Genomic DNA, 12,875 nt, shown 5'->3' with positions numbered 1-12,875 from the left:
AGTCTGTGGAGAAAAGCATTGCACAGATCACAAGAAAGGCAGGAGAGTTCCTGGAAGAACATTTCCCACTAGTGTGGGACGTGTCTGAACCGTTTGTTTAAAAAAAGCATGACCCAGAGGCTTGTAAGCAACATGTGGACAGAATGTAATTAATCAGGAGTGAAAACTAAGGTAGAATTCTTCTGCTCTCTCTCGTCTTCCACCTCAGAACAGCAATGGGAAGAGATCACTGCACTAGATGTCGTCGTGGTACTCCCCGTACTTTGCTGTGACAGGTTCCTCAAGATGAACTGCTGCACCACCCATTAAGGCAAATGCTGGGTACATTATGCCAGAGCAGTCCACCTCGCACTCATAAAGGCATTTCATACGGCCTGCGTCGTAGAACCCCACCTTGCCTTTGTCACAGTCGAGGCAGATGCCCAAGCACGATGGCAGGGGAAGGATTCTGCTCGCTGGATCCTTGGGGGCAGCAGGTGTTGTGGGGATAAAGAACTTCTTCATGCCTAAAGTGACCAGTGTGAAAGGCTGTGGTGAGTCAAAGAAGGCATCTTCACTCCCACTGTCATGACCACTGTCTTGCTCGTATCTGGAACAGAAAACCAACCATTTGCTTTTGTCAAATTCTGAAGGGGGATCAGTGATGTGAACTGGAGAAAACATTTTTGTAAGACAAGAAACACCACATGGTCACCTGCAAAACCTTGTGGGGTAAAAATATACCTAAGCCAGGAGGGAAGACGCATTTAGTAGGTGGAGAACACTCACTTGGGCCACTTCAGACAATAAATAACAGCTAAACGCTAACGAGGACAAGACCACAGAAGGCTTTACTAAGGAGCGGATGTATCTAAATGTACTCATGCTAGGTAATCATTAATGAACCTACAGGTAGAGCAAATTAGTTAACTTGAAAAGTAATTTAGCGACTATGACTAATGATTACAGACAAGGTATGTTTAACTTCATTTACATAATGTTAAATGACACGAGTAAATACATTTAACATGACTGTTGTCCTATGAGTTTTCCTCACCACTGCCGTATTAAATTGTCTTTAAAATTCACAACACAAAAAGTAGTGGTTTAAGTTTTTGGTTTGGTGGTTTGGTTTTATTTAAAGCGCTCTGCCTGGAGGTTTCCATGAACCCCTGTTTCCCAGCTGGTTACTGGGGAAAGTTTGTGGCCAGATTTGTTCAGTCTACATGCTTTTGCCCCCTACTTCTGTCACCAGATGAAGACACACTGGAGAAGCACACATTCTTCTGTGCCGACAATCCCTAGCTAGGTTTGCATTTTTGGGATGTCTGGGGGGAGATTGGATTTGTGTCAGCCAAAGTTTTCCAGGTATTTGTGTGGATAAGGAAAAAGAAATCAGGAAATCAGGATCTAATTTCTCACTTTGCAAAAAGCCTCCGTCTGGCTTTAAGCAGCTCAAGACACAGGCGTTCTTACACTTTCAGTATGTTACACAGGAGGAAGCTGATACATTTTTTACATTCCTGAAAAAGTTAAGAGTCCTCAGGAGATAGCTTCCCAGCCTGCAGTTCCTAGACACATCCAGGCTTACTACAACCATACTTCAGAGCTGAAATCTTTTTATTGGTTTGTCCACTGTACTTTGGCTTGGGATCAGTAGCACTCCAGTACCATATGCAAGTGTATAGCCTGGGATAAGCCAGTGACTTGGAATCCACCGTGACGCAAGCTACAGCAAAGATACACAGATACACACAGTGAACATTGTACCTCTGAATGGCTGCCAAACCTAGTATGCTAAGGAAATTAAGGCAGAGTCTTACTATTGACAATTAAACATTGCTTCAATCTTGCAAGTGATGCTTTTTTTTTACCTTCTTGCTTTAACTGGCACATCTTGACATCTATAGGAACCTCCTTTCTTTCCCAAAAAGAATGAAAATAGGACTCTGGATAATTACAACACCTTTCTGCTAATAGCAGGGGATGAACAGGACAACCTGCTTACAGCATATCCTTCAAGCTACTTTCCACTAGTTAGGTTCACCTTGTGTACTAATTGCGACCAGACTCACTCTTAACTTATTTTTTAAAAAGCCATCTCCTTATATAAAACATGTATTGAGCAAGAGTCTGCAATTTACCTTGGGCTGGTCACATCATGGGTATTATGGAACAATTTCTGTATCTGGTTGCTAGAAACAACTCCCACTTTCACCAGGTATGAATAGGCTTCCACACGAAAAGCCCAGACGTGCTTCCCTTTGGCAATCCCGGTGTCGCCAATGATGTAATCCAGGGTTGTGTAGCATCCGACCTGCATGCGCTCAGATCCCAGCAGTAGAGGAAATCCAGCCCTGCTTTCCACAGAGGTTCTTCCTGGGTTCAGCAGGAGATGTTCGCTGTTGTACCCACATTTGTCATCAAAAAGAAAACTGAAAACTGAAAAACAGTATCCAAAAAAATTTCCTCTTAGTTAAGTATTTGGCCTTCTGTGCTTATAAACTACATTTTAAGTCATGCTGGCATCAGAATTTCTCACTTTTAAAGGCTAAGGGAACGTCATGCAAGCTAAAACGGTCTCAGCACGCCACCTACTTAACCTGTTTGTTAACAGTGCTTCTAAACATTTACGCAACCGGTAACAGTAGAGTAGAAGTCTGGGAACTACTGGAAACCACCTACAGCTCTTCACACCGACAGACACAGATTCAACACCTTGTGGACAGAAGAAAACCCAATACCTGGAGCTGGAGGCGTACGCAAAATAACTTCTCGGCTCCAAGGGCTACAGATGGACCCTTTATATCCTCGAACTCTAAAGGCATAGGAGCTGTCATCATCAAGATCAGATATTACTTTGCTCTTGCTGCAAACTTTGATCTCCTGCCACGTCGCACTCTCCTCTTCTCCATTAAGCTTATGATACTCAAGAACATAGATATCAGCTGAGTCTGTCTTCCCAGGGCATTCCCAGCTGATCAGAGCTTTGTTGTACATTCTGCTCTGCTCTTCATTGATTTCTGGTATTTCTAGACCTGGAATGCCAGAGATTCAGGAGAAAAAAACCCTCAAATTTAGATATCTGTTGTTTTAGAATTAACCATACAAGCCCTTTGTTGAGTGGCTATAGCACTTGCGGGGGGTGGGGGTGGGGGCAGAAATCTGACTCAATCAGTTAAAGAGTACAGATGAGGATGGTTCCATTCATGCACTTACATAAATCCCTTACTTTCTGTTTTTACTTCGAAAGTTGTATCATTTATTTTTGCTGGCAGCTAAAAAAGCATCTAAAAGCCTATTCTTTTCTGTCATGTTAACAAAAAGCTTCTAGGAAGACCTAGTATTACTTAACTACAATGTTTTGGAAGCCAATGTAAACTGGTACTGAATGCAACGGCATCTTAGCTTCTTTTTCAAAGCTGAAGCTAGCATTGCTGCCAGGTAATGCCTTGTGGATCACAGAGACAGAAGGGACAATGCAAGTCACAAGACTGAGTTCTGCAGCTGCAGCCCTGCATAAGTTTTGCCTCTTTCCAGAGAAGCCCTTCAAGTCGTAACTTGAGAAAGACCTGATGCTCTCGCAATTTACCATTGGAATGGAAGGACAAGTCACCAAGGATCTCTTCTTGCTTAGCTATGTCCACCACAAAGTCTTCAAAAGTAGTTTCAGCTGCTGGCCTGAAGCTCTTCAGAGATTCAGTAGCTTTTTGGATTCTGAAAGCACAGAAGCAAAGGGATGGCAGAACAGAGAAAAGGGAATTCACATGTGTGCATTCCTTAAACTAAAAATGCTAGGTTTTGCTTTATAAAAAGTGCTGTTTTCATGTACTTACTGATGTCTCCCAGAAATTTCTGTCTCTCTAGACAGAATTCAAATGCAAAATTTAAGGTCTTTTGTACATCAGTGTAAAGGTATCAGTGTAAAGATAATGAAGAGGTAATCGTTCAGCTGGTAGAGCATTTTAACAATTTGGGGCATTATGTTCAAAGAACAAAATAGATGTGAAGCGCTAATGGAGAACAGCTATTAAGATCAAAGACTTTAAAGCCAGAAGAGACCTGTTAGATTAACTTGCAAATACCCGATACAATCTCTGAGCAAAGGAATGTGTCAGTGAGCTGAATGGGCTACCCTTCCAGTGCAGTCCTACTGAACAAGGCCACGTGTTGTCACAGGACAGAGCCCCTCCTGACTGCTGTTTCTTAACGCACACTGTAATGCAGCAATTTCTACTGAACGGTACTGGGACCATCTCTGAGCCTTTGCAATACAAGGTACTGCATTCAGTACTTTGCTAGCAGGTGTCAAAAGAATATGACTGACCAGACATCCTGGAACAGTATCTGTACTTCAAACAGAAGATAATGAAGATACCTGTCATGAAGCTGTTTTGCTGTTTGAACAAAACAAGATGGATCAGTTTCTTTAAGCACCTCTTGAGCATATCCTACAAGGCCATTATTTTCCAGGAGCCCTTGATATTCCTCTGCTTGCGTTTGCAATTTTTCCAGCCTTAAATTCTTAGAAGTTTCAATTGCCCTAAGAGCTGCGGACTTCTTCTCTTCTAGGACATGAGATAATTTCTCAAAGCTCTGAGATGCTTCTTCTTTAGCTCGTTCACTGTTGCACTAGGAGGGAACAAAAGACATTTTAGACAGATTCCACAGCACTGTGGCTGTGTACAGAAACATACCTCAAGTTGTTCAAGGTATCACAGCAATCTAGTCATCCATTTGACAGACAAGACTAATGAGCTTTGTTATGCCCATCAGCACTGAAAATGTGATCAGCACTGCACCCAAGCTAGTGAGCGTTTACTGGATCAACACAGAGAACGAAGAGCAGGAAAGTATTCCTCTGATTATGTCTTGAGTTACGCATAGCATGTGTCTGAACAGCTCATGGAAAAGCACTGTAAAAACAGGTCAGTTTCTGAAGTCTTCATGCCCAAGAGCTAGGTGCTCCTCCACCTTCCCCAACCACACTGAGATGGGGGTCCAGCCCAGCTTCTCACATATGCCCTCAGAACTGTAGGGTCACCTCTAACTAGTGCCCTGGATAAAAGGAACTACAAAGCACAGAGACAATCTTTATCAAGATGCAGGCAGGGCCAGGAGCTCCTGCAATTTCTGCCATTGTGTTTTTCAGCTTGTACGTGAGCTCCCAGCTCTGACTCTTCTGCAGGGAGATTTGACTCTTCATTCTGACTTTATTGCAACATCCTCAAGGCGGCAAACAGCCAGTGTAAATTGTGAAGCACCGTTAATACACAAGAGCTGTAAGTCTAACCCACCTCTCTTTGATTAAGGTATCAAACAAGCTTTCTTTCAATTAAATTTACAGCAGCACCCAAAACTTAACTTCCCTCTGTATGTTGCCCATATTTCCAACACTGTCAGGATTAGGTCTTACCATTTGTGATTCAGGACTAACACAAACTGTTCAGAAATTGTTTTACTGGCTAACTGAAAAAAGCCAAAGGATTTGAAACACTTCAGTGAAAACAGTTTGAGTCTCTGCTGTGTCCCTGCAAGGGCTATCCCCAGCCAACACGGAAGACACTCTTACCTCTGTTTCTTTCAGCAGCAGATCCAGCTGTGTGATGTGAGCTTTCACCTGGCTCTCCTTACTGATGAGGTACTCAATATCTTTTGAAAGCTTCTCCTGTGAAAACAAAACAGCGAGCTAGCAGAAGAAGGGTATCCCACCCAAACCGACAACCAGCACAGGCAGGTCATCCAGCTAGCACTCGCTTTATCTAGTTACAAGGACAACAGCCTGCCACCAGTTATGAGCAGCAACCCTGCGGAGAATTGCTCAGTGACCCGCAATGACTGCACAGGGACATCAGGCCACTGATGTGGGCAGGACTGGGGGCACAGCCTCTAAGGACAAGAGGTAACAGCCTCTAAGGACAAGAGGTAACAGCCTCAGCTGGCTCAGTCTTCCCCAGCCACAAGTGCCACCTTCTCTTAGGCTAGGAACATGAGGCTTCAGGACGTTACTAAAACTTACAGAAAAGCCACGTTAGTTATTAACTCATTTGTAGTAAGATTTGCTAGAAGAATGAGTGGTTCAAAGCATGAACTTAGGAGTGTCTCTGCATTTCCTGACTTGCAAGAGTTAACAGCTGTACAGGAAAAGCCTTGCAAACAGGCAAGGAGGCCAAAGAGCACAAGGCAGGCTGGTCTGGTCTTCCCCCCCACCCCCGCCCCCCCTTTTTTTTTTTCTTGTGAGCAAGAGAGGAAGAGAAGGAAGAAGAGGAGGTAGAAGCAATCATTCTTTAACAACAAAGCAATGTTTGCAAGTCTTCCCTGTTGTACTGCGAATTAACAGCTATGCAACTTCAGAAACATACAAGGTCCCAACAGATACTTCCAATGCAAATTTTTCAGGAGTGCTTCTGAAGTATCAGCTAATCCAAGCCACAAGGACACTTACCTTAAAAAAGCTAGATTGTAAAGTAGAAACTGCTTAAACCTTTTGCATTGGTCAGTACTGCTATACAGTTGGCTAAAACAAGGTGGAAGGACTTTTAAGAGGTTATGTTTCAAGCCTCATAGAAAATACAGTTTCTCAGAAGTGCGCTATGTCACACTAATATAGATATTAACAGATGTTGCACAACAGCATGCCTCATGACTGGTTCAGTGTCCTCTAAACACACATCCTGGCTTCCTGCCACAGGGAGTTTGCCCTTACACCAGAAGCTCAGTACTTTTCCCCTTCTTAAGGCCAGGTCCAACAATATTTACTTTTACCTTAAGGGTTTTGTAGGCAGTTCTCATGGTTGTTACTCTATGGTTTGCATGACATCCACCCAGTTTACAAAGATGACAAACAGGCCTTCTGCAGATTTCACAGTACATGTTTACCCTCTCCATTTCATGTTCTGGACACATCAAAATCTGAAAAAAAAAGAGAGCAGAGAGAATGCAGGTGTACTTCCAAAAACTGAGGTGGCCAACAAACCATCAAAACACTAAATCACCCCACAGCAGCATCTGATTTCATCAGTGGATTCTTTATATTCAGTTTATCTTCCACCTTTTATATTTGTCTATGCCAGTGAAAGCCAGCAGATGAACACACACAGTTTCACGAGGTTCACAGTGAGTAAACCTGTAGCGATGTCTGTGTACACATCATGTAGCCTCCATACTGCAATCAACCATTTTGCTAATCCCTGAAGTTGTTTGCGTGCCTCAAGCTCCCTACACTCCTGTTCAGAGCTGTAAATGCAATATATAACACAGCCACGCTGTCAAATTCAACTGTGTCCATGCCAGCATCTCTTGAAACAACTACGAACTGTCTTAAAGCAGGAGTTGACATAATACTGTAATGATTTAAATTTAAGCTAGACTCTGATCAGCCACATAGCCATTGCTCTTGGAGCAACAGATGAAATGCAGCCACACCCCCAGTCACAGTCATTTTAAAGATAAAAGGCTCCAGTGTTTCATTTTTTCTGTCTGACTCCAATTACAAGTTGTTCATGCTGAGCGTTAATTCCAGTACCAGCTTAAACAGCATTGCGAAAAAGCTGGTGTTTGCTAAAAGTAATCTTTCAAAAATTGAACACGTTGAAGTAACTGCTCGAAGAGGCAAAAAAAGTGCTGCTCAACTCCAAGCTCAAGCAACAGATAAAACCGTCTAAAAGGGGGTGGGTGGGGGTGGGTGGGTGTGCTTGTGCACATGTGTGCGTGTGTGTTTTAAAAAAAAAGAAATGCTTTGCCTCGTTCCAGAGCACTGAAAGACATTTGGGTCCATCTACTCCATGTTACCAAAGAGAAGCTCTTGAGAAAGCTTTTCAGTGTCATGTCAAGGAGGAGAACACGACATCAGTGCCAACAGTCAAGCTTTAAAAGCATCATCTTTTAACACACGCACACACATACAAGAAAGGACAGGAAAGGGCTCAAAAATAGAAGTGAGTAGCATAAATATGGACACACTAAGCTAAAATTGCAAACCATCTCTGAAACCAACTCTCAAGCCCCAAATGTTATCTTAGTCTATGGTGAAAAGCCCAAAGACACCAGTCTCGCTAGCACCTTGGTACATAAGACTGTCATTCAGCAGAATATGCAATAAGCTATCCCATTGTCATTGACTGCTGGATTCGGGGGGAGGTGCGAGGAGGGAAGGAAACTTTCAGGAAAATCATCTGTGCAGGCAGACATGTTCAAAACTGCAGTCATGCTGTCAGCAAGAACAAAAGCTTATGGTTCACTCAATGAATAACAGCAATAGTCAAAAAAGGAACAACGGTCCCAAAAAGCAACTACCATTGCACAGATATGTCTGAAGCTATATGCAAATGCTGCAACCCAAATTCTGTAAGATACGGGATACTTACCTTGGGTCTGAAGTTGGTGGTTGGTCCTACATGTTTATGTTGGGCTTTCACAGTTCCCCAAGGATGGTGTATTTTGAAACATTCGTTGCAATAGCTTGCCCTGCAGTCCATGCAGCTCTTTGTGGCCTCTTGAGGTGGAGGTTTGCAGAAATCGCACATAATAGCAACGGCTGCCCTGGCTGCCTGTCTGTATCTTTCCACAATGGTTTCCAAAGTAAAGTTGCGAAATAAGCCATTGATGCCACGTTCTCCGAGATCAGTATCCCGCTGGCAACCCGGACAAGGAAACAGACTCGATCTAGGAGTCAGTGAATTACGTTTTCTGCCTGTGTAGACACCAAATCCTGATTTAGGAGGAGTGTAAACAGAAGAGGTTTAGATTTTAAAGGGAGAAGCACAGGAATTTATGAACCAATTTCAAACTATCGTAGCACATCATCCAAACCAGTACAATACCAATTCATATGCACTCTGCCAAGCCAAAGAGAATACATTTGCCATGACAAGGTAGTGTAATGTCTGAGTTCAGGGGGCATTACAAACTACTGCTCTAAAACTTAATTCTACGGTAAGGTTAATTTAGCTATTCCAATCCTATCTTCTTCGTCTAGTTTTGCATGCACTCAAGCCGCAGCCTTTCAAAAGACTAAACACAAAACCTTCCGGAAACCAGTTGGTTTTAGGCTAACTGGCTGCCCACATAGAGAGCAACAGCTTCGTAACACGCTGAAGTGTAAGATGTCTATTCCCAGAGTGAGACTGGTTATTCCCAGACAAATATAGCCAACTTGGAGCTCCCTGAAGTTTGCTTTGGCCGAGTCAAACTTATCTGGCTTACCCCAAGAGGCATCATAAAAATATAAAGAGGAAAACAAGAGAACTAGATATCACCAGTACGAAATCTCAGCCAAATCATTCAGTCCAAATACGTAGAGGCTGACTTGGCCCTTGCTGAACGGCCTTGATAAAGGAGGGCTGCTAAGTAAGCCCCGCACACCAAAGGGGATGCTGAGACGGTTATGTCTGAGAGATTCCTCTACCTTGAACTGGGGAACCACAGATCTGCATGGTTACACAAGGGTACAGCTTATCTCTTTTCATTTCAAAAGGGGACAGTAGAGAAGCTGCCCTCCTACGAAACAGCTATGCACAAATTTCCCCTCTTCTCCAAAATAAAGTGATCCAAGGCTCAAGTCAAGTCGCAAGCCTAGGGATTCTTTGGAGCCTGTTCCAGGGGATGGCTCACACAGACCCAAAAACTATTTACAGGGTAACATTCTTGAGGCTATCAAACAGAGAGTGCATCCCCATGTCTCACTCATGAACCCACAGGGCACAACTATCAAAATTAGTCCTTTATGTATTACTGAAGCAGGTTAAGCCAGTGTTTAGGCTTAACATGTATCCTCTCAGCCTCCCCTTACAAAGAAATAAAAAACCATTCTCTCGAGCTGGAGCATGGTTTTAAGATCCCCTTGAGATGACGGCATGTTGGTATAACTAATTTGTAAATAGAGGTATGACTTCAAGCTGAATTCTTAGTGTTGAAATTGGTTCTTCTTCAGAAAGTGAAATTTGGTCCCATCTGTATTTAGTGAGGATCTTCCCATCAGAAATGTTGATGCTTCATTTCTTTTTGAAGTGTCCTTTGATGCTATCCAAAAGACACTTGCCTTGTGTCACTCTTCTGTGGGTGCTTCACCCAACAATCCAAAACCTCCCTACCTCTCACGCCCTTTCCAGTCTCTTTAAAAAAACAAACCAACACTCCTGTAAGAAACTAGTTCCTTTAAAAATCTTCAAAATGTACCCCATGGTAGTTATGCATCACTATCAGCTAAGAAGCCACAACCAGAGCATGAATAAATGTCAGTCTCAAACTCGGCTGGTCTTATGCTTTTCTGTAGGTTCTGAGCAGAACAGCTAGACTGCATTAACAGAACAGTATGGGTGACATCTAGTAGCATCTAAATGTCAGGTTCCCAAGGGAGCTCTGCCTCCTCTGTGCACAGCGTGGATGGTGCCACAGCACTGCCTGCGCACCCCATCATGCTAGATCACTGTTTCTACTGCCCGACAGAGAGCAAGCTGGAGGGCAGCTTTCCACGGAAGATTAAGGATTACCTCCTTACTTACACTGCTGAAAGCAGCATGGGGGGCCTGGTCCCCACGCACAGCCTGTCTGATACTCCCACACTTGGCAAGCCACAGTTCTCACAAGGAGGCCAGGTCACCCACGGTGCGCCCACCACTCCTTAGGCACCCAACCTGGTGCCCTGATGTCCACGTTGTAAAACCACGTAGTGGACAGCTGCAGCGGAAACCGGTGACCGCTTCAGTCCATGCATACAATGCCGTGACAGAACATCATGCTTACTGAGGAAAAAAGGGACTAGACTTGGATTTGGGAGATGGCAGTCACCAGTGGGCTCTCTTCGTTCAAACTTCACATAACGCTGCAGGTAGAGAGAGCTGAGAAAGCAGCTGAAATGTATGCAGAGCTAAACAGTGATTGTGGGGCTGTGCACCCCATATCCAGAAAACAGGACTGTAATGAAGACAACTAGCTATTTCGTTTGGGGATTCCCTCAAATGATGCAAGCCTCAACCTGCCAAGCTACAGCAAACACAGCATTTGCTTATCAAACTGATCCTGAAAGAGTACCAGTACTAACAACTCAAGAGTTGTTTAAAAGAAGTGGGTGAAATAAAATATTTGAGCTTTGAAAACTGGGAAGGGGATGATGAACGTTAGTAACATACGAAATACAAGACACAGCTTTAGGGTTTGTCTTGTGGGCGACTCTTCCAGATCACTGCGGACTGCGGTTTTAAAGTGGACAGTTACGTCAGAAGGAAGCCTAAAAGCCAAGATGAGGTTTCTTTCAAGAAGTACTTTCGATGTATCTGTGTAAAAGAACAACTCATCTGTGGATTACACAACAGCTGTAAGAATCTTTCTAGTGTGACATCACAAAGAGCATGAGGAGTGCTCCTTAAAGCTTCCAGAGCAGACCACACTGGAAGAGGCGGTTAGCGCAGTCTTCTTACAGTCATCTGTCTCCCAATTCTGCAACCGTGCAATAACCATCGTCTATGGAAAATGATTTATTGTAAGCGTAATGAATTGGGTAGGACAAAACCATCATTTGCAAAGTCTGCAGAGGCTCAGAAGGAAGTCGAACTACTCAATTTAGGCTGGCCGAAACCTGAGAGAACCACCTCAACAGTACCACTGACAGGCAATAAAACTGCTGAAATCTACACCTCAACATCGACGCTATTGAACATGATGCTACTGCATCTCAATGTAACTGAAATACAGGAATAAACAAATACAATGGTTACAAAGATTTACAGGACGCCACAAAGACTGATCTATTATATATGAAATAGAGTGCACTGTCCTTAAAAATATTCCCATTGTTCTTGCCACAGAATGAACAAGACTCGCACTATCCCTAAGTCATCTCTTTAACTGCATCAGGAGTACCGGGAAGACATTTTACCAATGCAGACGCAATTCGGCTCAAGTCAGTCGAACACATAAAATAAGGAAAACACGCAAAAATTCCGATACGTACCTGATCTACTAATCCTGTCCATGCTGGAAGAAGAGCTTTGAATTTGAGGGCTACTCTGATTAGAGGATTCAGAGCCTCCATCAGCAAAAGAGTCTTCAAATGCAGAGAGTATTTCTTTCACACATTTGTGACAGACATTGTGCTGGCAAGGAAGGATCAGTGGATGGGTAAATAATTCCTTGCATGCTGGGCAGATGAGCTCTCTTTCGATACCCTTAATGGTAACCTTCATGACAGAAAGAGGGAAAACCAAGTGTAAGTGCAGAAAACGTGAGCCAGCAAGACTTACTGCACAGCTGTATGTCTGTATGTCACAAAAGCCCAGCTCTCTAGAATAATCGTTCTATTCTAGAATCGCACATTCTAGCTGGTTTGAGGCATTCCGCTGGTTAACGCTGCAAACAAATCTCAATTAACATTTATGAAAGCACTGACAACATTCCTTTCAACTGAAATGAACACCGCCACTAGGCAAACTCGGTTCATCTTTAGGTCATGTCTGCCTTGCAGGGGAGGAAAGGAGAGGAGGGGAGTAGTCTTAATTCCACTCAAGGACCTAGTGAAACGAAAGCAACCATACTTCTTAACAATAGGAATCCATATGTTTAACTCAGCTCGCTCGCTCGCTTTTCAAGAAGGGGGGGTGGGGGAGGGAGAAAAAAGAAATTAAGTGTCAGACTGGTTAAACAACAGGCTTTCCCGCGGTGTAATCCACATTTAAGCACTGGAACTGCCTTGACTTCGTTAGGCTAATAGTTCCAGTCCGGAACATTATCTGTTTGTTTATTTATTTCCTGCACAAAGAGGCGCCCGTGGATCTGTGCAGCTCTTCAGTAATTTAATGACCCCACAGCCATCTGGCACTGCGCTCCGAGGCCGGAGTATCTGCCGGGAGAGCCAACGGCAACCGAAACCCAGCGAAGCATCAAGTGGCGGGCGCGGACAC

The 12,875-nt window shown here is 43.6% G+C and overlaps 1 protein-coding gene across 2 annotated transcripts; it reads right to left on the bottom strand.

Annotated features, from left to right (window-relative positions):
• Window positions 1-234: 234 nt before the first annotated feature.
• On the bottom strand, window positions 235-12,152 carry LOC132320906 (E3 ubiquitin-protein ligase TRIM36-like). Of its 2 annotated transcripts, XM_059834543.1 has the most exons (10): window positions 11,910-12,143; window positions 10,071-10,080; window positions 8,346-8,671; window positions 6,745-6,891; window positions 5,552-5,647; window positions 4,358-4,611; window positions 3,572-3,696; window positions 2,724-3,017; window positions 2,124-2,421; window positions 235-589 (listed from the first exon to the last, which is right to left on the bottom strand). In XM_059834543.1, exons 1-10 carry the CDS (start codon window positions 11,949-11,951, stop codon window positions 235-237), a joined length of 1,947 nt encoding a protein of 648 aa, XP_059690526.1. In that variant the 5' UTR covers window positions 11,952-12,143. The 2 variants fall into 2 exon arrangements, with proteins under 2 accessions (XP_059690526.1, XP_059690527.1); XM_059834544.1 differs by lacking the exon at window positions 10,071-10,080 and having other exon boundaries at window positions 8,346-8,667; window positions 11,926-12,152.
• Window positions 12,153-12,875: the final 723 nt, after the last annotated feature.

The sequence above is a fragment of the Gavia stellata genome, unplaced genomic scaffold (assembly GCF_030936135.1).
Source record: "Gavia stellata isolate bGavSte3 unplaced genomic scaffold, bGavSte3.hap2 HAP2_SCAFFOLD_34, whole genome shotgun sequence".
Lineage (NCBI taxonomy): Eukaryota > Metazoa > Chordata > Aves > Gaviiformes > Gaviidae > Gavia > Gavia stellata.
The sequence above is the reverse complement of the archived record's forward strand: the minus strand, read 5'-3'. Positions and strand labels throughout refer to the sequence as shown.

Bases quoted from the DNA above. Each gene is read 5' to 3' on its own strand.
- LOC132320906 (XM_059834543.1), bottom strand. From the start codon at position 11,951: ATGGACAGGATTAGTAGATCAGGTACGTATCGGAATTTTTGC. The intron at 2,422-2,723 runs GTATTGGGTTTT...ACTGTTTTTCAG, and splicing joins GCGTACGCCTCCAGCTCCAG to TTTTCAGTTTTCTTTTTGAT. The intron at 590-2,123 runs GTAAATTGCAGA...TTTCTGTTCCAG, and splicing joins CATGATGTGACCAGCCCAAG to ATACGAGCAAGACAGTGGTC.